Source organism: Lipotes vexillifer, unplaced genomic scaffold (assembly GCF_000442215.2).
Source record: "Lipotes vexillifer unplaced genomic scaffold, Lipotes_vexillifer_v1.1 scaffold496, whole genome shotgun sequence".
Classification (NCBI taxonomy): domain Eukaryota; kingdom Metazoa; phylum Chordata; class Mammalia; order Artiodactyla; family Lipotidae; genus Lipotes; species Lipotes vexillifer.
In genome coordinates this window covers 9,738,216-9,762,140 of record NW_006786690.1, presented here as the reverse complement: position 1 = coordinate 9,762,140, position 23,925 = coordinate 9,738,216, and the positions used below count along the sequence as shown (strand labels likewise).

The 23,925-nt window shown below is 40.7% G+C and overlaps 1 protein-coding gene across 1 annotated transcript in view; it reads right to left on the bottom strand.

Annotated features, from left to right (window-relative positions):
* The window catches only part of FBXO42 (F-box protein 42), a 96,223-nt gene that overhangs the window by 5,377 nt on the left and 66,921 nt on the right, over positions 1-23,925 (bottom strand). Inside the window, exons 4-5 of the mRNA XM_007459270.1 lie at positions 23,524-23,658; positions 149-302 (exon numbers count right to left, since the gene is read on the bottom strand). Coding sequence (XP_007459332.1) covers positions 149-302; positions 23,524-23,658 — 289 coding nt within the window. The remainder of the gene's footprint in view (positions 1-148; positions 303-23,523; positions 23,659-23,925) is intronic.

Here is a 23,925-nt window from a genome sequence, read left to right as displayed (position 1 = left end):
TATGTAAACATTTTGTTTTTCTGGGAAAAGAGTCCAAAGCTTTCATCAAATTCTCAAAGAGATTCCTGGACACACAAAAAAAGATAAGGAATCCAAACATTTTAAATCTTCTACTCCGGATTGAAAGGATCTTATCTTTGTGGCTTACCAGTTTTTAGAGGGTGAGTAAGTATGTATTTCATCAAAGAACCTCTCTGGTTGGTGTAGGGGGTAAGGGCTTGGCCGTGTCCAACCACCAAACAGCACCAGCAGGTCCTTGTATACAACCAGAGTCGCGCCAGCTTTGGGGGAAGGATAGGACCCTGGGAGAAGTCAATAACAGCATGGTTAGGATTCAGGGCCTCACAAAAAGCCATAAGTAGGCTGTCTATAGATCACCTTTTCCTGGAAGAGTGGCAAAACAGGAACCAATACTACAAAGCGTAAGGGAGAGGAGGAGACAAAACTGGGTGTGCAGGTCTGAGAGAAAACGATCCCCAGTTTATACGTCTTTTATAACTGAAGTAAAGAAACCTGAATTAGAGGAAAGTTACTTAGTCTCTCTCAGGCTTAGTTTGCTCACCTGAAATTAGGGATGAGAGTATATATCTCATAAGGTTGTTTTGAGTATTAAGTATTGAGTATACTCAAAGCACCTAGCACAGTGCCGGGCACATAGCAGGTACTCAATAAATGTTGACTCTCCTGTCCGTCCCCCTTCAATAAGCTTAACAGAGATCACAAAGGAAAGCATGTAAAGCATCTGGGGAGGAGTATATATAGAGGCTAGATACAACTTAAAAATAACTGCTGCTAACAAACATAGGTTTAAAAAAAAAAAAAAAAAAAAAAAAGGAGGCAGAATGCAGTTCTCATTTGTCCTATAAGTCAAATGTTAACATAGTGACCTTTGGGCCCCTAGCTATGGGCCTCACTAGCACAACGGAAGCGGACTTTCAAGGCTTGATATGAAAGCATTCCAATGAAACTGCAGCCAAGCGTGGCAACTAAGGCCCTCCAGGCTGGACCTCTGAGCTATGATGACCAAATATCAAAACAATAGAAATTTGGCTTATGCTGGAAAACTTTATGGCTAACAAATGTCCCACAGGAGCATCATTTTTCAGAGCTTCTTGTCTTTGAAACAATAGCTATTTCTCCCAATCCCTTACTCTACCTGCCACCTTTAGTTTGCTCAAGACCAAAGTAATCTGTCTCATCCAGTATTTACTAATAGTGGAATATTAAAAAGAATTTTTGTTGTTGTTAAAGCTATAGGATCTATTTTTCAAAGGAAATCTTAAGCAGAAAGAATCCCAGCAGTATATTAACATGATAGCTGTTGAGGTGCTCCAATTAAGTGGATAACTTGGCCTCCCCCTTCAGCAAGGGGTATGGGAACACAGTTTGAAAAGCCCTGCTCAGACTGCTTTAATGGTTGGTGTCGATTACACAGTCCTGAGGTTGAGAAGGTGGAGAAGAGGACTGTCTTCCCTGGGATGCAACTTAAAAGTAACAACATGAGGAAAGTCCCTGGCAGTTTAGTGGTTAGGACTCTGTGCTCTCATTGCTGAGGGCCTGGGTTTAACTCCTGGTCAGGGAACTAAGATCCCACAAGCCTCGTGGTGTGGTTAAAAAAAAAAAAAAAAAAAAAAAAAAAGTAACAACATGATTTACTAGGAAGGTACCAGCACTCAGAATATGGAGTGAGCATCAGATATTCTGAATACTTTTCTAATAGAACACACATCAATCCAGACCAGGATCTGACCACAGAAACGAGTCTTCTCTAGGAATGGTTCTTGCTGAGACACTAGGTAAAGTATTCCATGAGTCAGCTCCTGCTATCCTCATATCTCACAGGAATCACGACTAAGGCTCATGATATGTTGTCTTTCATACAATCTCATGATTTCTGGTTAAAAACTTTTGCCCTCCTAGGAGGAAGCCTCCTAGCCCAACTGGAAAGCCTAACTAATACAAGAGTCTAGTTAAAATGCGAGTGTTACCCCAAAATGATTTAATTTGTGAAATACCAAACAAAGCTTCAAGTTCTTGCCCCTACTCTGGAACTCCTAAGTACTGTGAAAAAGCTGGATAAAGCTAATAAAATAGGTAACGGACTTCAGCAGAGTAGCAGCTTAAAAACTTCCCAGACTAAAATTTGGATTTGAATTTGAGATACTGGAAATCCCAGCTTTTAAATTGACTGTATAAAGCGAAGAAGCAGAGAATTCCCTGGTGGTCCAGTGGTTAGGATTCTGTGCTTTCACTGCCGAGGGCCCAGGTTCTATCCCTGGTCGTTGAACTAAGATCCCGCAAGCTGCAAGGCGCACCCGCCCCCCACAGAAAAGTGAAGCAGCATACCAAGGTTCCCCCAATAAGCAAAACATGGAAACAAACAAAAATAGGATTTTTAACTTAAAATGAGCAGTGTGTATCAAAAAAGTTTAAGTGCATATGCTTTGAATCAGAAATTCCATTCCTAGGGATTAATCTAACAAGATAGCTGGGCAAATGAAAAAAGAAAAGATACAAGGATGCTTATTCGCAGTGTTTAAACAGATCAAGAAATATCCATATAAAAGAGAGGTTGTGAAAATTAAATGACTTAAATCACATAATGCATTTAGGACAGTGCCTGGTATTGTTATTATCATTGCTAAAGCAAATTAATACGACGTTAATACCAGGTCAATTGGCCACAGACATCTGATAGTACTGCTTTCTACATGGCACAAAGTTTATGAGAACAGAACTGAACTGGTGGACATATATAACTACTACAATATGATTAGAGTACTCCTGGCAGAGTAACTATTTAGCTCAAGAAAGTACAATAGAAATGAAATTGTAACTGATGCTACATGATATGAAAAGGAGGTCATCCCAAGTCCCAGAAAGGTAACTCAAATATACTGAATTATGATTTGGAAACAAAAACCAGTGGTTAACATGATAAGACTAGTTAGGGTTTGCTCTTTCATGTGTACTATGTATTTCCTATAATATCTTTTGAAATAAATTACCAATACTTTATGAGGCAAGGCAAACCAATGTTTACCACTGCTGGGTATAAAGAGATTACGAATGTAGTATAAGAATACATACCTCTTAAGGGGAAAAACTAGTCATAGAATCAAAAAGAGTGTTTGTAAAACATAACAATATGTAAAATCAAACCCAAGTAAAGACTATACTTTAGACCTGCATGACCAACACAGTCACCATTTAGCCACATGTGCTAGTGACTACTGAATTGGAAAGTACAGATACACATTTCCAGCATTACAGAGACAGTACTACTTTAGACAAAGGATTTTAACTTTATAAATTCTATGCCTATGTTCACAGGGTATGGGGAAGGTGGTAGGGATGGATGGGTGACCTGACTGACTTTTAAGAGAAATTACAATTACTGCTACTTAAAACTATCACTGGGACTTCCCTGGTGGCGCAGTGGTTAAGAATTTGCCTGCCAATGCAAGGGACACGGGTTTGAGCCCTGGTCCGGGAAGCTGCCACATGCCACAAAGCAACTAAGCCCGTGTGCCACAACTACTGAGCCCGTGTGCCACAACTGCAGAGCCCATGTGCCACAACTACTGAAGCCCGTGCGCCTAGAGCCCATGCTCTGCAACAAGAGAAGCCACTGCAATGAGAAACCCGTGCACCACAATGAAGAGCAGCCCCCACTCGCTGCAACTAGAGAAAGCCTGCGTGGAGCAACGAAGACCCAACGCAGACAAAAATAAAATTAATTAATAAAAAATAAAGTTAAAAGACTTAAAAAAAAAACCTATTACTACTGCTACTAATGATAATGACTAATATTTACTGAGCATTTATTATAGGCTAAGCACATTTCTAAGTACTCTGCATGTATTAAGTAATTTAATCCTTCCAAAACTCTAGTTTTACCTCCATTTTGTGTTTTTTTTTTTTGTTTTTGGCCATACCACACAACACGTGGGATCTTAGTTCCCAGACCAGGGATCAAACCCGTGCCCACTGCAGTAGAAGTGTGGAGTCTTAACCACTGGACCACCAAAGAAGTTCCTTTATTTCCATTTTACAGATGAGAATACCGAGGCGTAGCTTATACTCATTCTCTAGATTGTTCTTCATGCACACAGATACATTCCTTCTGAGTAGTTACCACGGACAAGTCAGGCACCTCAAAAGGTCTAAGTGCTTCAAAGCTGAAAAAGTTCTTTCCTAAATCTTTTTTTTTAAGTTCCTTTGTATTAAAATTTTTTTTAATTGAAACATAGTTGATTCACAACCTAAATCATTTTTTAAAATTAAATTAAATTAATTAATTTATTTTTTGCAGTACGCGGGCCTCTCACTGTTGTGGCCTCTCCCGTTGCAGAGCACAGGCTCCGACACGCAGGCTCGGCGGCCATGGCTCACGGGCCCAGCTGCTCCGTGGCATGTGGGATCTTCCCGGACCGGGGCACGAACCCGCGTCCCCTGCATCGGCAGGCGGACTCTCAACCACTGCGCCACCAGGGAAGCCCTACAACCTAAATCTTAATTAATTAAAGCCACAGACCTAGAACAGACAGAGAGATAATTGAACAGAAGGCTATTCTTAGGATCTCTTTTTCTCCACAAGGCTCTGGGTCACACTCTACCTCTTAATATAGACAGGCTCCGTTATTTGTTCTCCAGGCTCTCCAAAGAAAGGTAAACTGGGACCAGTGACAATGATAAATCAATCCTTAAGGATTATCTTAAATAAGGGCTTCCTGAAATGACTTCTCAAATATCTTGACCTTTAAGAAAGCCAAAAAATTTCCCTCTACCTCTTATCCAAAGAAGTAGGAGAATCCTCTCACCCAAAATTTCCAAGGTCTGTTTTGTGTCACATATGGAAGCTTTAATTTCAGCATCATACTATCTTGACAGCTATATAGGGTCATACTGAAAAGTTAAACTGTGCTTCTCCACCTCAATTTATAAGGAAAGTGGGGGGGAAATTTACCCTACAAGAACAAATGAAGCAGGGGGGAGGGAGGGCACAGAATTCAACATACAACCTCTGTACAGTTGGTTCAGCAACAAGAGGTCAAAGACACTGGTGTGTCAAATTTTCTGTGACCCAATCATGCATGTAATGCTTACATTATTTGTTGCAAATTGGATACTTTAAAATTCTTGTTACTTGAAGAAATCAATATTGTAAAGCCTTTGCCAAGAGCCCCTAATTTTATCATTTTTAAAATTTACATATTTCCTATTTTGAATTTGTTTAAAGCAAAGGGTCTTCAATTCCCCTCCCAATTATCTTAATGCAAGGTCCACAAATGAAATGAATTAAATTTATGGTGAGATCAGAGACTGCAGAGGTCAATGAATTTTGGCAATTTCTATATCTTAAAGAAGAAAATGTCTATTTATCTGAGTTCTGGAAAGCAAACAATATCTTTACCAGAATTCTCAGAAAAACAAGAAAACTCATTTTCAAATTACATACCTTTATTTTCTGTTTTAAAGTCCCAAGAAAAGCAAGCTATGTAAAGAGTAGTATTTACAAACTTTATTAAAAAACAAACAAACAAAATGACCATACATTATTGGGCAAGGAAAGTAACTTTTATATGGACTCTCCCTAGATAAAATATCAGGTCGTAAACTTTGAAGAACTGCACCTATGTGCAAGCAATTCATTCCATATAGTAGCTAGAATATCATCACATGGTTGTTTAACACACCCACCTATGACATTAGAGAGGGAATGAGTCACTGGAAATCTTGTACAGTATAGGGCAGTCTGACAACAGAAGACCTTCCACAGTTAGAAGGCCCATCATCATCATGGTGACATATGATAAAATAAATACCCTTCCTTCAAGAAAACTTATAAATGGAGGTTTTCTACTCATTAGGACCTTTATCGGCCTGCCTTCAAAATATGAGGTCACTGGGGCTCTAGACAGTCTAAATATCATTGTATCACAGAAGTGGAGTTAGAAAGGGTGTCACTCCCAAGTCGGTTCTCATCAAGCACCACAGGACCAAATATGCCCACGTCAGACTTGGACAGACATGTTACTTAAGCTCTTTCCTCCCAGAGCTGATGGCCATCCTCACTGGCTTCTTTCCCCAAACACCAAAGGCCTCTAATCACACAGGAGATACGATCAGTGGAGCAAGTTTCAAAACAAGGCACAAGCCAAAAAGGCATCTGTGGGAAACTGGATAATCAGATAGGCACCCTATACACAGAACTAACATTCCCTAAAATCACTAACTGGCTCACATATTTCCCAAGATTCCTATGAAATCAGAAGAAATTTTCACATATGAAAGACAGTGGTAGAATTACAAGGCACTCTCATTTACTTTTGCAAAGACGATGGTAAAACAGTGAAGCGACGCCAAATTCTGGTTTGGTTTCTATGCCACTTTCCCACAACTGTGGGACCCTAGCACTAGAAGAGAAGCGCGATTGTTTGATACAAGATAAAACAAGCACCCATTCTAATTGGGGGTGCCTGTATTTTATGCATGACTAAAAAGCTACTTTTACTTCTCCATACTGTGAGCATTATTTATTAATATTATTGGTTTACTATTCAGATGTTATAGTTACCACTCCCCTCGAGCTGTAGTTCTCAAACTTCAGTTGTATCAGAAGTAGCTGAAGGACTTGTTACAACACAGATTGCTGGGACCCATTTCTGAGTTTCCTATTTAGTAGGTATGGGGTAGGGTCCATGAAGTTGCATTTCTAACAAGTTCCCAGGTGATGCTGATGTCTGGGGACTAGACTTTGAGAACCATGTTGCAGAGTTAAATAATACTTGGGTGAACCTGTTAGAAAATGCTCGAAGATGACATTAAAAGGGCATGTGGTCAGCCTTTTGACTTTTTCCCCAGTTTACATGATTTTCCTTAACACTGAATCTATCCAGACTTCTGTACATACACTCTGTTTATGACTATATAAACATGGGTCCAAAGTGGGTTTTCCCTGACAAATGCTTTGATTAAAGGGGTGCTGAGGGCTTCCCTGGTGGCGTAGTGGTTGAGAGTCCGCCTGCCGATGCAGGGGACGCGGGTTCGTGCCCTGGTCCGGGAAGATCCCACATGCCATGGAGCTGCTGGGTCCGTGAGCCATGGCCGCTGAGCCTGCGCGTCCAGAGCCTGTGCTCCGCAACGGGAGAGGCCACAACAGTGAGAGGCCCGCGTACCGCAAAAAAAAAAAAAAGCGGGGGGTGCTGAAAGGAACTACTTTAACATTTTCAATACACAAATATTTCCTTGGTCATCCTCATCTACATGTTACTGAACCTACACTCTTCAAAATAAATAAATGGAAAAAAATTGTTCCACCTACTGCTTTCAGACAAGTCACTTTAAGACTTATTTACAGCAACATGAGTGACTTGCTAATAGCTCTCCATGACTCTGAAAATAGAAAGATCTAATACTAGGAATTAGGTACTTATAAGAGGTAAAGTTTGAAAACAAGAGAACTATGAGCATGAAAAATTTTACCAAGGGAGACTCACTAGCATGCCAATTAATCCAGAAGAAAAGTACTGGACAAAAAAATCTCCACTTCGCTCATGGAATTACAGAATGCTTTGGTGTGTGATTTGCTTTTTTAAAAAGGGAGTCTAAATTGCTTCTTAACTGGAAGTCAAAAACTTTTCCCTGGATGCTTTCGAATCATTACTATTTTGTAGTAATGATGCCAAAGGGGACATTGAAGAATGAATAATGGGGCTGAGGTTTCAGGTCATACTCTCTATCTCATATTAACAACTCCTCACTCGCACTCACTTTCTCAGGGTAGGTCCAATGAAAGGCATTCACTCGCAGCTCCAAATGAGGTACACTCGTCCATCCCACACAAAACTGGCCTTGAGGGCAAAATAAGACCAGATAGACCAGATTAACCAACAACCCTACCTCACAGTTTCTCTTCTGTGGGTACTCGTCTGTGGTAGTGAGGAGCCTGAGTTGGTGTGTGTGTGTGTGTTGGGGGGAGGGAGTAGGGGGAGATGAATTTTGCTGATAGGACCCAAGCTGGGTCAAAGTGGACCAAGCCCTTGGTGTGACAGAGCTGTCATTATGGTAGTGTGTGAAGTGACTGACCTTGATAGCACGAGTCAGAGGTCAAGAGAAGAATAATTTGGAGAGGTATTTCCCAGAACACCACATTAGCATCTGAAATCAGAAAACCTACAGGGCACAAGAAGATAGGCTGGCACTTATAACTTAGGAGGGAAGAGACCCTTTGAAGAAAAACTACTGGAGTTATAATTTAACTGCTTACATCTCTAAACTGGTTTGATTTTACAGGTAGTACTTTGTAATCAGAACAAGAAAAGCATGTTTCATGGTTTTATGACTCGAGGAAGGGGGAGACAAAAGGAAAACTGAGAAGAACACAATTCATGAGTATAAAGTCTATCTTGGGCACTCTAAACACCTTGAAGACTAATAACCATTCAGAATGGTCTCCAAAGTATGCAGCCAGGACCACAGAGGTTCTATCTGGAACAGGTATCAGTTTCTCTTCAGCTAATGAAAATGTTTCCAATTTAACTTCAATGTGGCCAATAATAATTATGTTGAGTCTCCTCAATTATTTACATGCCCAGGGAAGATACAAAACTATAATGCCGGGCTTCCCTGGTGGCGCAGTGGTTGAGTCTGCCTGCCGATGCAGGGGACACGGGTTCGTGCCCTGGTCTGGGAGGATCCCACATGGCGCGGAGCGGCTGGGCCCGTGAGCCATGGCCGCTGAGCCTGCGCGTCCAGAGCCTGTGCTCCGCAGCGGGAGAGGCCACAACAGTGAGAGGCCCGCGTACCGCAAAAAAAAAAACCAAAAAAACAAACAAACAAAAAACTATAATGCCTATTTTAAAGAACAAAGGTAGGAGATAAATATAAAGTTACTCTTTGGCAAAGTCACTACAGAACCCCTAAACTCCTGCTTTCCAAGACTTGATTCTAGCCAACTGTGCTCTTTAATTCTAAAATAGGGACTTAAGTTAGTCACCAAGGACATGGTACTGGATGCAAAAGAACTAAGTTCTTCTAGGCATGGCTTTCTTCAGGACCAGCACATTCCTTCCCATGCTGGGCTAAAGACCCTCCTAGGGGAGGGAGGGGTGAAAGGAGAGGGACACCCTTTATCTAACCTCAATCTGAGCATTTAGTACAGTGCTGAAATTATCCATTTAGAATCTCCCAATAAGATATTATTATATTATCCTAGAGAACAGGAACTATTTCTCATGAAAACGTTTGCAGAACTGAACCCATCCAAGGAAGCCAAATGGTTATGGATCCCTTGTGGGCTGGGATAAGACCTGGCTCCAGTTAATCACAACGTACCCTGGAGGTATCAGTGTGCCTTTCAGCAGGGGAAAGACCAAACACTTCTTTAGGTGTTCCCCTCACACTCCAATTTTTTTTTTTTTTCCTTTTCCTACTTTTTTTCCTCAGTTGCAACATGGTCAGAAAGTTACTGATTGATATCAAAACAACTCACTAATATTAGACAAAGCTTGTCTGGACCTCAGGCTTCAGGGCACACATTTTCATTATTACAATTATACCCATATCTTTAAAAACATCACTCCCTGGGTCATTTACAGAACATCCAAAACAAGAGGAAATTTTGTAATAGGCACGAGAAATTTTTAGATCCTGTATATAACTATATAGGCCATAGGCATGAACAAAAAGAAATTCCCCGTTGGCACTGTTTTCACTTCTAAACAAACCCACATGAAAGACCACTTGATAAATAAGGCAGCACTTATCAGTTAAAAACTAACAACATGAAAACCAGTAACACTTCCTTGTTACCATTTTAAGTAGTCTTTTGATTCAATTTCTGGGGAAGGAGATGAGGTCCAGAGTCTGAGTTTAATCTGGTAATTTGTTAATTGCAGTTCTCAGGGTAGGGGGTGGGGGTGGGGTGCCCTTTTAAGTGGTTCTGTTTAGAAGTGAAAACAATGTTGCTAGTCATAAAGTTTCTGGCCTGGTAACACAACAGGAAAATCCTAGTCAGGCAGGAGAGAGCTAAACTGAAATATGGTATAACCTTATTTATTCTCTTCCTTAGAGGACTAAAGTTCACCCAGATTTGTGCTATGCAAATTTCCCCACTCTTCTCTCCACCAGGAGAGAATGTGTACCCACCTTAGAAAAGCATGTATTCTGGAAAAATCCCAGGATCTGAATTTATAAATAAACAGAAAGGATTCCTTCCTTTCCTAGGGGAACCCACTGGCTCCTGCTCTCATTCACATCTCCCGAGACCACCACAGATCCAGGCTGTTCCAGGATTGCATAGGGCTAGAGGAGACAAGGAGAAATCACCAACTCATAAAGAAGATTAACCAGGGACGGGTCCATGAAGCAGGAAGGAGCTAACTCAACAAAGAATTTAAAGTAGTCACTTAAGTAACATCCTATGCCTTCCTCAAAGCGATTAGCACTACGGTATCTGGGCCCTGGGTGCCTTCCTACTATGAGAACAAAAAAATGGAGATGGAGATTCAAATATGTCAGAGTTATTTTAAGCAAAATCACATAATCTTAATAAAAACAACTAGTCTTGGGCTTCCCTGGTGGCGCAGCAGGTAAGAATCCGCCTGCCAGTGCAGGGGACACGGGTTCGTGTCCTGGTCCAGGAAGATCCCACATGCCACGGAGCAACTAAGCCCACGCGCCGCAACTTCTGAGCCTGTGCTCTAGAGCCTGTGAGCCTCAGCTACTGAAGCCCACATGCCTAGAGCCTGTGCTCCATAACAAGAGAAGCCACCGAGATGAGAAGCCCGTGCACCCAACTCAGCCAAAAATAAATAAAGAAATTTCAAAACAAAATAAAGCAACTAGTCTTAAAAATAAATTGCACCAGGGAATTCTGTGGCAGTCCAGTGGTTAGGACTTGGCGTTTTCACTGCCAGGGCCGGGGTTCGATCCCTGGTTGGGGAACTAAGATCCCGCAAGCCAAACGGCAGGGCCAAAAAAAAAAAAAGGTAACAAATCATGAACAGAATCCTATTTCATTAGTTTACTACTTTTTTCCTCATAAATCATATTTCTTTTAAAAACCTATCCATCCATATAAGTCCTGGCCCTATATACACTTTATAACTTATTTAAACACCTCCGTCTACTTTCTTGCACCACCAGTTATTTTCTTCTTAGTTCTTTATATTTTCTTCGTATTGATTTGCTTATTGTCTTATAGATCTTGCTGCGTGCTCACATCTATATCTGCAGTACTTAGAACAGCACTGGGCATAAATACTCAATAAATAAAGGCATGAAAATGAACAAACAAAGGAATGAATGCACTTTTCAAGCTTTGGGAACTCGAGGATAACTTATGACTACTCTCTACACTCCTTAGCTAGGACTTCAGTATATATATATAAAGGTGTATTGTATATAATCTGAACAAAAACTATGAAATGTAGGTATTACCATGTCTACCTTATAGGTGAGGCAAATGAAATGTTAAACAACCTGTCTAAGGTCATCCAGTTACTAAGCAACCTTAGCCTGAGGAGATCAGATGCAAACCTGTGTTTGCTCGGCACAAAAACCATGCTCTTAATGGTACTGCCACCAACGAGCCTTCTTCCTCCCATCACTTTAGGTTATGAGGCCCTAATAATGAGTGTACCTTTAATTACTAGCTGAGTGGTCTTTTCTCTTCAAACCTCTAAAATACTTAGTTATATCACCATATCCTCCTACTTAGAGCAAGACTAAGTGAGGAGAGAACTCTCTGGGTACTTAGTGTGTCTAGAATATTCTTTTATTTATTTATTTTTGGCTGCGTTGGGTCTTTGTTGCTGCGCGCGGGCTTTCTCTAGTTGAGACGGGTGGGGGCTACTCTTTGTTGTGGTGCACAGGCTTCTCATTGCAGTGGCTTCTCTTGTTGCAGAGCACGGGCTCTAGGCGTGTAGGCTTCAGTAGTTGTGGTGCACGGGCTCAGTAGTTGTGGCTCGTGAGCTCTAGAGCTCAGGCTCAGTAGTTGTGGCGCTCAGGCTTAGTTCCGTGGCATGTGGGATCCTCCTGGACCAGGGCTCAAACCCGTGTCCCCTGCATTGGCAAGCGGGTTCTTAACCACTGCACCACCAGGAAAGCCCCCTAGAATATTCTTTAAAGTTGACAAGTAGGTCTTAAGTAAGAAATGAGTGCATATGTCCACAAACAAATTTATGTAAGAATGTTGACTGCAGCTATATTCAAAGTGGAAATAACGCCAAGTATCCATCAACAGGAGAATGGGTTCAAAAAAAAGTGGTATATTCATGTTATAGAATACTGACAGCAATGAAAAGGAATAAACCGCTGATAGATGCAACCACATGGATGAATCTTAAAAAAAAAAAACAAGATGAATCTCAAAAAAATCTCTTGGAAGTCAGAATAGTGGTTACCTCTGTGGGGAGTGGTACTGACGGGAAAGGGGCACAGGGAGCTTTCTGAAGTTATAGCAGTATTTTGTATCTTGATCTAGGTGATCATCACATGGCTGTATACATATGTAAAAAAGTCTTTGAGTTATACACTTAAGATTTGTTCATTTTCCTATATGTAAACTGTCTTAATAAATTTATTGTTAAGAAAGAAAAATTGGCTAATGCCAAAGCTAATGTTAAAGCATGCTACACTGTTGTCACATGGCATCACCCACTACTTTCACCAGTAAACAGAAATACCAGCAATCCTTTGTCAGAATTAAAATTCATTATGTGAGGTCTTTAAGAACACATTCCTCATTTAATATCTAACCACTCTATAACTCATATATACATATAAATCAAATAGCAACAAACATTTTATGGCTGGGCAATGGGATTTCAGAAAGCTTACTAAAATGGGAAGAGAAAGCAAGAAAGGAACACAGTGTAAAAGCCAACAAACCACATATAAAATCCATAGCCCATAATCACTTTCAAGAGAACTATGGAAAAGAGAAAATAATCAGGGGTACTACTTGTTTGATAAGTAGAGTCAATTAAAGTATAGTTCAAGAGTTCATCTCCCAAAGAAGAGATGAGAGGTAGCTTCTGAGCTCTGAAAGGATAAAGTAGTTTCCCAGAATTCAGGCTGATATTTTTAAGTTAATAAATGACCAAACACAACTCTCACCCACCTGGGAAGAGCACCCTGCAGATTCTTTACAAAATCTCCTCAAGGTTAAGAGAGTTGGAAAACTTGAGAAACTGGCCTGATCCTGGATTGTAAACGGCCAAACAATGTGCACCGGGCACGAGGTGGTACACTGTAGTGCTGAGTGTACTAGAAATCAACAGGGTCATTCATGGGGAAGGAGAAGTTAGAAATAACACAAGGACAATACCTTTTGTGTTCCCCCATACAGGACTAGCTTTCTAAACTTTCATTTAGGACACAACATTAATAAATCATGCAAAACGAAGTTTATTGTGGTCATAAAACATGAAGGGCTCTTGCCCGGGGTGGGGTGCGGGGTAGGGAATTATGTGTATACTTGACAATAAACAGAAACACTAGATGGTCTGAGAGTTTTACTGCACAAGGAATCCAAGAGCAACCAAAAATTGCTTGTCAAGATAGTAGGCAGACATGAACACACGTGCAGATATGAAAGCTCAGAATTCCAAAGGAAGTCACTGCTTATATTCTCAATGATACTCTGAACTTCTATCTAAAATAAGAAAAAAGATTAGAAGGTTTTAAGCAAGGACAGGAAAGGATCATGAGTTGGACCAAATGAATAAAGTTAAAGGATATAGAATTTCCAACATGGAAGAGATAAACTAAGGACAGATTTTAATACATTTTGGTAATCAGTACATCTGGTAATCAAGAAAAGATCTGTAGGTAAGAACGAATTGGGACTTCTCCTTCACAAAGAAAATATTAAAACAATGAAATCAATGATTTGTTTTTATGACAGAAGAGAAGCTTGAAGTGTATTTGAAAGGCATGCAACAGTGTCCTCTTGCTACACAGTCTAATATTTACCAGTTGATAAGCATCCATTTCTCCCCCTTCTCCATAGACAGGTATTCTCAGAACACATTTACATATAATGGTGATTTAAAAAAAAAAATGTATAAAGTGTTAAGATGCAAAACAACGCTAAAAAGCAGAATCTAATGCCTATAAGTACACTAATACATTTTATTCTAAAAAATTCCACATCCAGCTATTTCAATGTCAGCATTGACATTTGGGACCTAAGGCAAGGGAAGGACTGGGTGATCTTCCCCAGAACAGATTTTTCTGTCAGCTGTTTTGGTTATACCTGGTGCCAGGTATCAGTCCCAGACTTCCTTCTTTCCAGGTGATATTACCACAGGCTCAGGAAAGGGCAGTAGAAAACCTAAGAGTAAGCTTTTCCACTAGACACAGAACAGAAAGCTTCATCAATGGATCCAAGAACCCTATGAGTATCATTTTTAAGGTGTCATTTACACAGAAGAGAAACAGTGACACTCTGGGCAGTTATTTCTGGATAGTTCCAGTACTTCTCAGCTTCTGAGGATATTCTGGCCTTCCTATAAACATCTGATATGACCAATACTTTCTTTTTCCTGCCCCTGACTCCAAAAGTAGACTTTCTGCAGGATTACTCAGTGATTTTGTAAGATGTGATTTTTCTCTTGGGGAATGGTCCTAAGGAAACAAAATTATTTCCAACAGAGCTTCTGACTCTGGATAGCTGGAAGGATCTTGACTGGGTTAAGTCATAATAAAAGAGAGATTCTGTCTTCAGCATCCTCCTGCTTCCCACCAAAAAATTTAAAAAGGCAAATCATTGATATTTTAAACATCGTATTTTAAACATCGTTGATATTTTAAAATTCTCTAAGCTGCGAAAAGGTTTCTTTGCTGACATACCCTCTGCTCATCATTCTTTCCTGACTCTGACGATACACATAATGGCCAGACAGCTTAGTTATTCCCCCTCAAATTGAATATCAAGGACCAAGGGCAACTATAAATAACGAAAAGAGAATCACAGGAAAATAAACAAACTTTAAAAAAGAATTTTAAAAGGAGGGGGAAAAAAAGAATAATTATTATAGTGGAGAAATCTAATAAACACTATCTTAGCCAGGTGATAAGGTTGACATCAACAGTCATAAATCATGGTGACAGTATGTACCCTTGATGGGATGTGATGAAAAGGGCACTATACCACTATGGTCTTCTTCCCCCAAATCCGTAACTCTAGTCTAACCATAAGAAAAACATCAGACAAACCACAACTGAATGACAGTCCACAAAATACCCCTAAAACTGTCAGCATCAACAAACAAGGAAGTCTGGGAAACTGTCATAGCCAAGAAGAACCTAAGGAGACTTGAAGACTAAATGTAATGTGTCCTGGATGAGATCTCGGAACAGAAAAAGGACATCAGAATAAAAAAATAAGGAAATGTGAATAAAGTATGGACTTCAGTTAACAATACTGTATCAATATTGGTTCATTAATTGTCATAAATGTACTATTATGACTAGATGTTAACAACACGGGAAACTGGTTGTGGGAACTCTGTTCTATTCTAAAATTTAAAAGTCCATTTAAAAAGTAAAATTGATAATGTGAAACTAGCAAACTATAGAATAAAATAAAACTACTCACAGCATGTCATAGTAGGAAAAAACATAGACTCTAGAGACAAAATCTTGCGTTTCAATCACTGCTCCGTCACTTATTGGCTGTGTGATCTTAGGTAAATTATTAGGTGATTCTCTGAGCTTCAGTTTCCTCACCTGCAAAATGGGGATAATAGTAGTGCCAACCTAGTTGGGTCGGTTTGAAAGTTAGGTAGTATGTATGAAGAGTCTGGGGCAACCAATACCCAAAACCTTTCTCCATAATCATTTCCGCAGAAAGTAGGCTGTTCCCAACTAGGGTAACAGGCAGCTAGTTTCACAAAGCAGCAGCTAAGAGAGCACAGAGCAGCCATTCTTAACAACAGTTAGGGAGTCCAGTTTGGCACACACCCACCTAATAGACTGTGACAACAAAGTGAGGTCACAGTTTGCACAATAAGAAAGCAAGAAGATTTCGCAGCGAGCCAGGGTTTCCAAATTTAGCTAGGTTTAGAATCAACTGGGACATTTTCTTTTTTAAAATGCAGATCTGCCACTCTATCCTCAATCCTTTGAGAACAGGCGAGTGACTGTTATGAGGCTGAGGAATCTATATTTTTAGTAAGTTTCCCAGGTGATTTGCTGTGTAGTTTTAGGAACAGTGGTCTTATCTTTTCCTCTTTATACAGTGAAGGAAATCGAGGCCCAGAAAATGCAGACGTGATTAACTTCAAAAGCAAGTAGCTCAGAAGTCGCAAGGCCAAGATTAGAACAGGCATCTAGTACGTGTGTCTCGGACCTTGATGTGTTTTTCTAAAACAAAGGGCCTGAACCACAACCCATCATTTGGAACTCCACGTGTGACTAAGAGGGAAGAAACTAGAAAGGGGGAAAAAAAAATCCTTGGGAAAGAAGATTCTATGGGGAGAATTTGGTAGGAAAATCAACTGTGCTCCAGGACTAGAGTTGACAGGCTAAGCTTTAAATCTTTACCTAACATTTATAGGCTCTCCCAAAATTTATAACTCTCATAACTATGGAGAGTTTTAAAACTGAAATTTGTTCCCCTTTTGTAAATGGGTGTGAGCTAATGTTTAATAAGTTTTAAAAATCACAACAGTCCAATATTAAATGTAAACATTTCTGCTTGAAAATTTCTACCTTGATTTAAAGTAACCAAAAAAGGCTGTGACTTACGACATTATATATTAAACAGATGCCAAAATTAGCTTCGGTTTGAATAAAGGGTATTTTAGAAAGAGTGGTTCAAACATTAGTCTTTTGAGGTACCTGTCCTAAGAACTGCTCATTTGCTTTGGGAATTGAACACAGGCTGAGTCAAACAAAACTAAGAGTGAAGGTGTTACCTTAGTACAATACCGGAAGTCGAAACATTCGACTTCCTAGAACCGCCTGGCAAAGACTACAATGAATGTAATTGTACATGATTCATAATCACCAGCCAAGATTTCCAAGGGTGTCTGTTCTGTTCCATTCTTAATTATTTTATCTGAGTGATGAAGCAATCAGTAGAGAACTTCCACCAGTTCCCACATCTACCCAACCACCAGCATCCGTAATCTGATATTCCTTCTTGTTCCTTTGGATAAAGGGTCAGTGTTCCTATCCACAGTCAAGCCCTCCACCTGTACAGTAGATTCTGCCTTTGTCACTATGTGAAGACACTGTCCTAGCAATTAATTCTTCCTCTTTATCCAAATCAATTCCTCCCTCTAGAAGATCATTCCCATCAGCAAATAAACATGTTATATCTGCCATCTTAAAAAAAAAACAACTCTTAATTCTACATTCATCTCTACTTAGCACCTCACTTCCCTGCTCTCCTTTATAGTAACACTCTTTTAAAAAAAATTAATGTATTGTTCATACTTGCTATCTTTAAATCCTCTCTTCACATTCTCTTAAAACCATTCCAAATAGGCTTCATCCTTACCTCTCATTGAAAATACTCTTTATTAAATTCAAAGCCACTTCTCAGTCATATAACTTGACCTCTTAGCTGCATACGACATGGTTGACTATTTCCTCCTCCGCTGGAAACACGTGCAAGTATGGTAGCTTCCAAGATGCCACATTCCCCTGGTTTTCTCATACCACCGCCCCCCGCAACCTTGCTCTTTTTCTAGTGTTTTGCCGTTTCCCCCTCCTCCCTGATTTCCAAATGGTGGAGTCTCCCAGACTTAGCCTATCTTCACTTACTCCCTTGGTAATCTCATCCAGTCTCACGGCTTCAAATCCATCTACATGACTCCCATTTGGCTATCTACACAAAAATCTCTAGCCTGCATTTCTCCCCTGAACTCCAGACACATACCTTTTTCTATCTGGATGTCCTAATGTGCATTTCAAACTTAACATGCTTCAAAATGAATCTCTCATCTCTCCTGCACTTTGCCAACCCTGGTCACCCACAGTCTTACTCATCTCAGTGAATGGCAACTCTATTCCTTCAAGTGCCCGGGCTAAAAATCCTTACAGCCATCCTTGACTCCTCTCTTTCACACTCCATATCCAAACCATGGGCTCTCTCCAATGCATCCAATTTTTATCTTTCTGCTAACACCCTAGTCCAAATCACCATCATTTCTTGCCTAGACTATTGCTACCATTTCTTAACTGATCTCCTCGCTTCTACACTTGCCATCTGACAGTCTTCTCAGCAACCTAAATCATCAGCCATTTCACTCAAAGAATATGACAAAGTCCACGAAGTCCTTATAACAGCCAGAAAGCCTTATATGTAGGACACCCTCTCCTCCATTATTTGTCCAACCTCTCCTAGTACAGTCTCCTTTGTTCACTCTGTTCCAGCCACACAGGATTCTCATTACCCCTTGACTGTCCCAAGCACACTCTCACCTCTGAACCCTTGCACTGGTTATTCTTTGGAATGTTCTTTCCTTAGATATCCACATGGTTCACTTCTTGTACCCATCAAGTCTTTGTTCTAATGTCACCTTCTCCATGAGGTCTACCATGATCCCCCTAGTTATAATCTCCCCTATTCCTCATCCCCTTTACTATGCTATAGTTTTGCTTCAATAGCATTAATCATCTTCTAATATATTAGGTACTTGTCATTCACATGGGATCCTCCTGGACCAGGGCCCGAACCCGTGTCCCCTGCGTTGGCAGGCGGATTCTTTTTTTTTTTTTTGCGGTACGCAGGCCTCTCACCATTGTGGCCTCTCCCATTGCGGAGCACAGGCTCCGGACGCGCAGGCTCAGCGGCCACGGCTCACGGGCCCAGCCGCTCCGCGGCATGTGGGATCTTCCCGGACCGGGGCACGAACCCGTGTCCCCTGCATCGGCAGGCCGACTCCCAACCACTGCGCCACCAGGGAAGCCCGGCAGGCGGATTCTTAACCACTGCGCCGCCAGGGAAGCCCTGTACTTGTCATTTTAAATATGTCTTCCCTCATTTGAATTTAATCTCCAGTAGGATTTTCTGTCTGTTTTATTCAGTCATGTATCCCCAGCATCTAAAACAATACCAGGCACAGAGTAGGCAATCCATAAATATTTGCTGAATGAACAAATGAAGGATAAGAGACGAATTAACTAAGCAAAAGGACTGTACTGCCATTTGAGAAAGTCAAGCCCTCTATTTTAAATGCCAAACTCCTCATAACAACTAATTACTTGATACCACCACTTAAATGTTTAAAGAGGTAAAAAAAAAAAGAAACCTCTTCCAAATGTTTCTTCTCCATTTCAGCAAATGGCCCCACTACCTACCTAAGTGAACAAACCTGAAACATAGATAGCCTTGATTGACCCTCTCACCCTCCCGTATCCAATCCATCAAGAAGTCCCATCATTTTTAACACAAAAATTCAGCTCAAATTCATTCACTTCTCTTGATCTCCACTGTTAGGACTCTAGCCCAAGCCATCACAGTCTCTCACCTGTGCTATTCTGATAGCCTCCTACCTGTTCTCTCTGCTTTATTTTCTTGCCTTCTTTAATCCATTTCCTAAATAGCAGCAAAAGTGTTCCTAAAAATGTAAAGAGGATCATAATATTCCTTTGCTTAAAATCTCAAAATCTCACAGACTATGGTCTGTGAATGATTTGGCTTCCATCTACACCTCAACTCCATCTGTGCCACTGTACCCCTTGCTCATTATGCTACATCCACAAAGCTCTGTTTTCAGTTCCTCCAATATGTCCTCTTCTTTGTATATGCCATTATCACTTCCTTCCACACTGCATCTTTCATATCTCAGCAAAAAAGGTCGTCTTCTGTTTAAAGTAGATCTCCCCCTCTTATTCTGTATCTCATTCCTCATTTCCTTCATAACTGTTTTTTTTTTCTTCCCCATTACAGTGTAAAGCTCCATGAGGGTAGGGGTCACCTACCCGCATGCAAAGGGGAGGAGGCGGTAACTCACACAACTCCCAAATGTCGGAGAAGTACCGTAGGTCTCTCTCAGCTGTAAGAGCTGCTGTCATTCCAGCACTCACCCCCATACTCCCTCCAGATGCTCCCTCCTTCTATCATTTCAAAAGGAATGCAAGACAAGCTTTCACTGGCAAATCACATCAATTCCAACTGCTATGGACTGAATTCTGTCCTCCCAAAATTCATATGTTGAAGTCCCAATCTCAGTGTGATGGCATATGGAGACGGGAGCTTTGGGAGATAATTAGGTTTAGATACTCTTATAAAAAGAGGAAGAGATACCAGAACTCACTCTTTGCCATGTAAGGACACAGCAAGCTCACTAGCTCTCGGAAAGCCAGGAATAGAGCCTTCACCAGCACCCTGATCTCAGACTCCTAGCCTCCAGAATTGTGAGAAATAAGTTTCATGTTGTTAAAGCCCCCCAGACTTTGGTATTTTGTTACGGCAGCCTGTGCTAAGACACCAACCAAAATGAGATGCTCCAGTCTCATCTGTAATAAAACCAAATACACATGTAAAAAGATACCTGATACAGTAGCATTCTTTATCAAGATTCTGCTCTTAACCCAACTGTTCCACTGTTTTTTGATGCTCTTTTCCAAAGAGCTACACTTTTGAAGACTGAGCACTGTTAAAACTATCACCCTAGGCTTCCCTGGTGGCACAGTGGTTGAGAGTCTGCCTGCCGATGCAGGGGACACGGGTTCGTGCCCCGGTCCGGGAAGATCCCACATGCCGCGGAGCGGCTGGGCCCGTGAGCCGTGGCTGCTGAGCCTGCGTGTCCGGAGCCTGTGCTCCGCAATGGGAGAGGCCACAACGGTGAGAGGCCCGCGTACCACAAAACAAAAAACAAAAAACAAAAAAAACCTATCACCCTAGATACCCATCACTTGCAAATACTCAAATGCTAGAAGACATCACATCTGGTACCAAAGGGTGGGGGTAGTACCCTCCCCTCAGCTACCATCTAACTTACCTACCACCATGCACTAAAATGGGTGAGTCAGGCACACCAAGACATACCAACAACTGTGTTTTATTCAGAAAGACTCACTGATGTTTCAGTTAGGAAGTAATTTTGGTTGCGACTCATGACAGTGTATAGAAACATTTCCCCAGGCAATCTTCCCATGGGATTTCTGCCTAAATGAGAATCTCATAGGACTCTTTATTAAATTACTGTGTTTTGTTTTTTTTTTTAAAGTAGACATTCAAGAAGCTCAGTTTCCACCCCTCTAAAACTAGGCTCTAACTGTAGATTAGAGGGAAGCAGAAACTAGATTCTTTGAGACATTTTGTTAGAAAATTACTTTTAAACACTCAGGAGCTAATATATTTTATAAAAGGGAACAGTCCAACATTGTTTCTTTTTTTTTAATGGCAATTTTTTTCTTTATTGAGAAACTTAAGACTTGGGTAACACTGTATTTTAAAAAAATTCAGATCCTGGGGACTTCCCTGGTGGTGCAGTGGTTAAGAATCCATCTTGCAGTGCAGGGGATGCTGTTTCGATCCCTGGTGGGGGAACTAAGATCCCACATGCCGCAGGCCTACTAAGCCTGTGCCGTAACTAGAGAGACCGTGCACTCTGGAGCCTGCGCAACCACAACTAGAGAGAAGCCTGCACGCCACAACTAGAGAGAAAGCCTGTGCACCACAACGAAGATACTGCACCGCAATAAAAAGATCCTATGTGCTGCAACTAAGACCCGACCCAGCTAAAAATAATAATAATAATAATAATTTTAAAAATTCAGATCCGTTGTGGAATCTGAATTACAAAGTCAGTTATTTCTCTGATAATTCTACCTTGGGGATTTCAAAGCATTGCCTTTAAACCTAGTGGTTAACAACAACAACAAAACATCCCATGTCTATCTTATAGGGAGAAATAAGGAAAAATAAGCAAAGTAGATGCCAACAGGCTATGAAGGTCCAGAGATCCACGTCTACAAGAAAGAGCAACACCCATGCCAAAGGCATAAAGCTTAGTTACAAACCAGAGAAAGGCTGTATTTGTATTTTGTGACTGGAACATCAAAGCTACTCTGAAATGGGGCCTGGACAACAAGTACAATGGCAGTAGGATGTTTAAGCCAATAAGACCCTCTACATTTTAGAATCTGTGATTCTAGATTTTAATCAATATTGCATTAAGTACAATAAAGGACAAAGTGCTAGAAAAGGAAATGCTGCAAAGTACAAAATTCTGAAGGCTCTAAAATAATACTAATCTTCAAAAAATTTTAATGATTAACATCTTTATCTTTCCAATAATTTAAAAGAATTTCATCTGTACAAAACCCAGCCCCACTTGTGACTATTCACTGTCAGTATGCTCCTCCCTCCTATATTTGCCTATTGCAGAGGAAAGAAACAGGAACTTACAGCTTTGGGGAAGCAAAATGTAGCTTCTTCTCATGAAATGATTTTAAGCTCCTGGCCTAGACATTCACAGTAGTCATTACAGAAATAAACGAAACAGAAACCAGCTTTCCCGACCCATTTAAAAACAGAATCTTCTGCTCCTCCTCCATATTTCTCCCAGAAAGATATGGTAACTTGTTCATAGTTACATGGAGAATTGGTGATTTTGCCAGGAAATGAAACTCATGTCTCCCCACTCTTAGTCCAGTGACCTTTCTAATACACCATGTTGTCTTCCGTTTAGTAATCAAAGTAAATCAAGACCTAAATAAGTATGGAATCTGCCCAAGGGATACCCAAGTCTCCTTAGTCCTAGAGTGAATTCCAACCTTGAAAAGCCAATGAAGAATGTCTGGGAAGAGCTTGCCAACAAATCTAGCAGAATACTTTATACTCAGTGGACTCTATTTCTCCATCACACCAGCCCCTCCAATCTTATAACTGTGCCTTTTCAAACTGTCCCGCCTCATGAGTGCAAAAACAATTTGTGTGTGTGTGTGTGTGTGTGTGTGTGTGTGTGTGTGTGTGTTTCCTCTCCAAGAAAGGTTAGGTCAAAAGAGAAAATAATCTAGTTTCTTTCTGCCAGAATTTTGGCATAGTGGGACTGTGCAGGAATGTACCTACTGTGGAATCTTCCCACACTCCTGAGTTGTTAAAAGTAACCAGCAGAGGCATGTTCCATACACTCCCCAAATACCTGAGCTGTGGCAACAACAAGATATTCAGAGATCTTAGCCCTGGAACAATAGCTTCTGTCAGTCAACTACAGTTCTCACGACCGTGCTGCCTCTGCTCTTACTTCAACTTCATACCGAAGAACCTATCACACCTGTACAAGTACCTCAGAAAACCACACAAATGAATTCACACAGTAGTACAGCAGTTTTGGCAGGGTACCAACACTAATGATAAAGTACAACTAAAAAAAAAAATTCAAAGACCTTACACGAGCATATTACTCTTTGCATTTACAAGCAGATTTGACAAAGGATCTGGGGCCCCAGTAATCTGTTCTTGAGACCGACACCTAAAGGATCAGGTAAAGTTTCCAAACAAAGGGGGTCACCTGATAAGGAAGCAAAGATCAGCATTTTCTCTCTTACCTGAAGCCAAAGGTCGGATCCACTCTTTGCTATTTAGGTCAAGTCTCCAGAGGTCATTGAAGGCAGCATTGCAGCTGCTCTGGGTACAGCCTCCAAACACATACATAGACTGATTAGCATCATAATAGCACGCACCTAGAAAGAAAACAATAAATGAGTAACTGATGTCTAATTCTGAAGCCACTCTAAACCTCAACTACAGCCCAAATCTTTCAAAGATCCATTACTTCACACATTCCGCAGTTGCTCCCAGGTATCAACCTTTCTATGACCAGCCTCCTGTCTTCAGGTTGATCAATATCACATTAACCTTTAAAATAAGGACCAGAGAAAAGCTATGGAAATGTTATGTTATTTCTGAGCACACTAAGCAAACTGACAATGATATCATTAAATAAGACA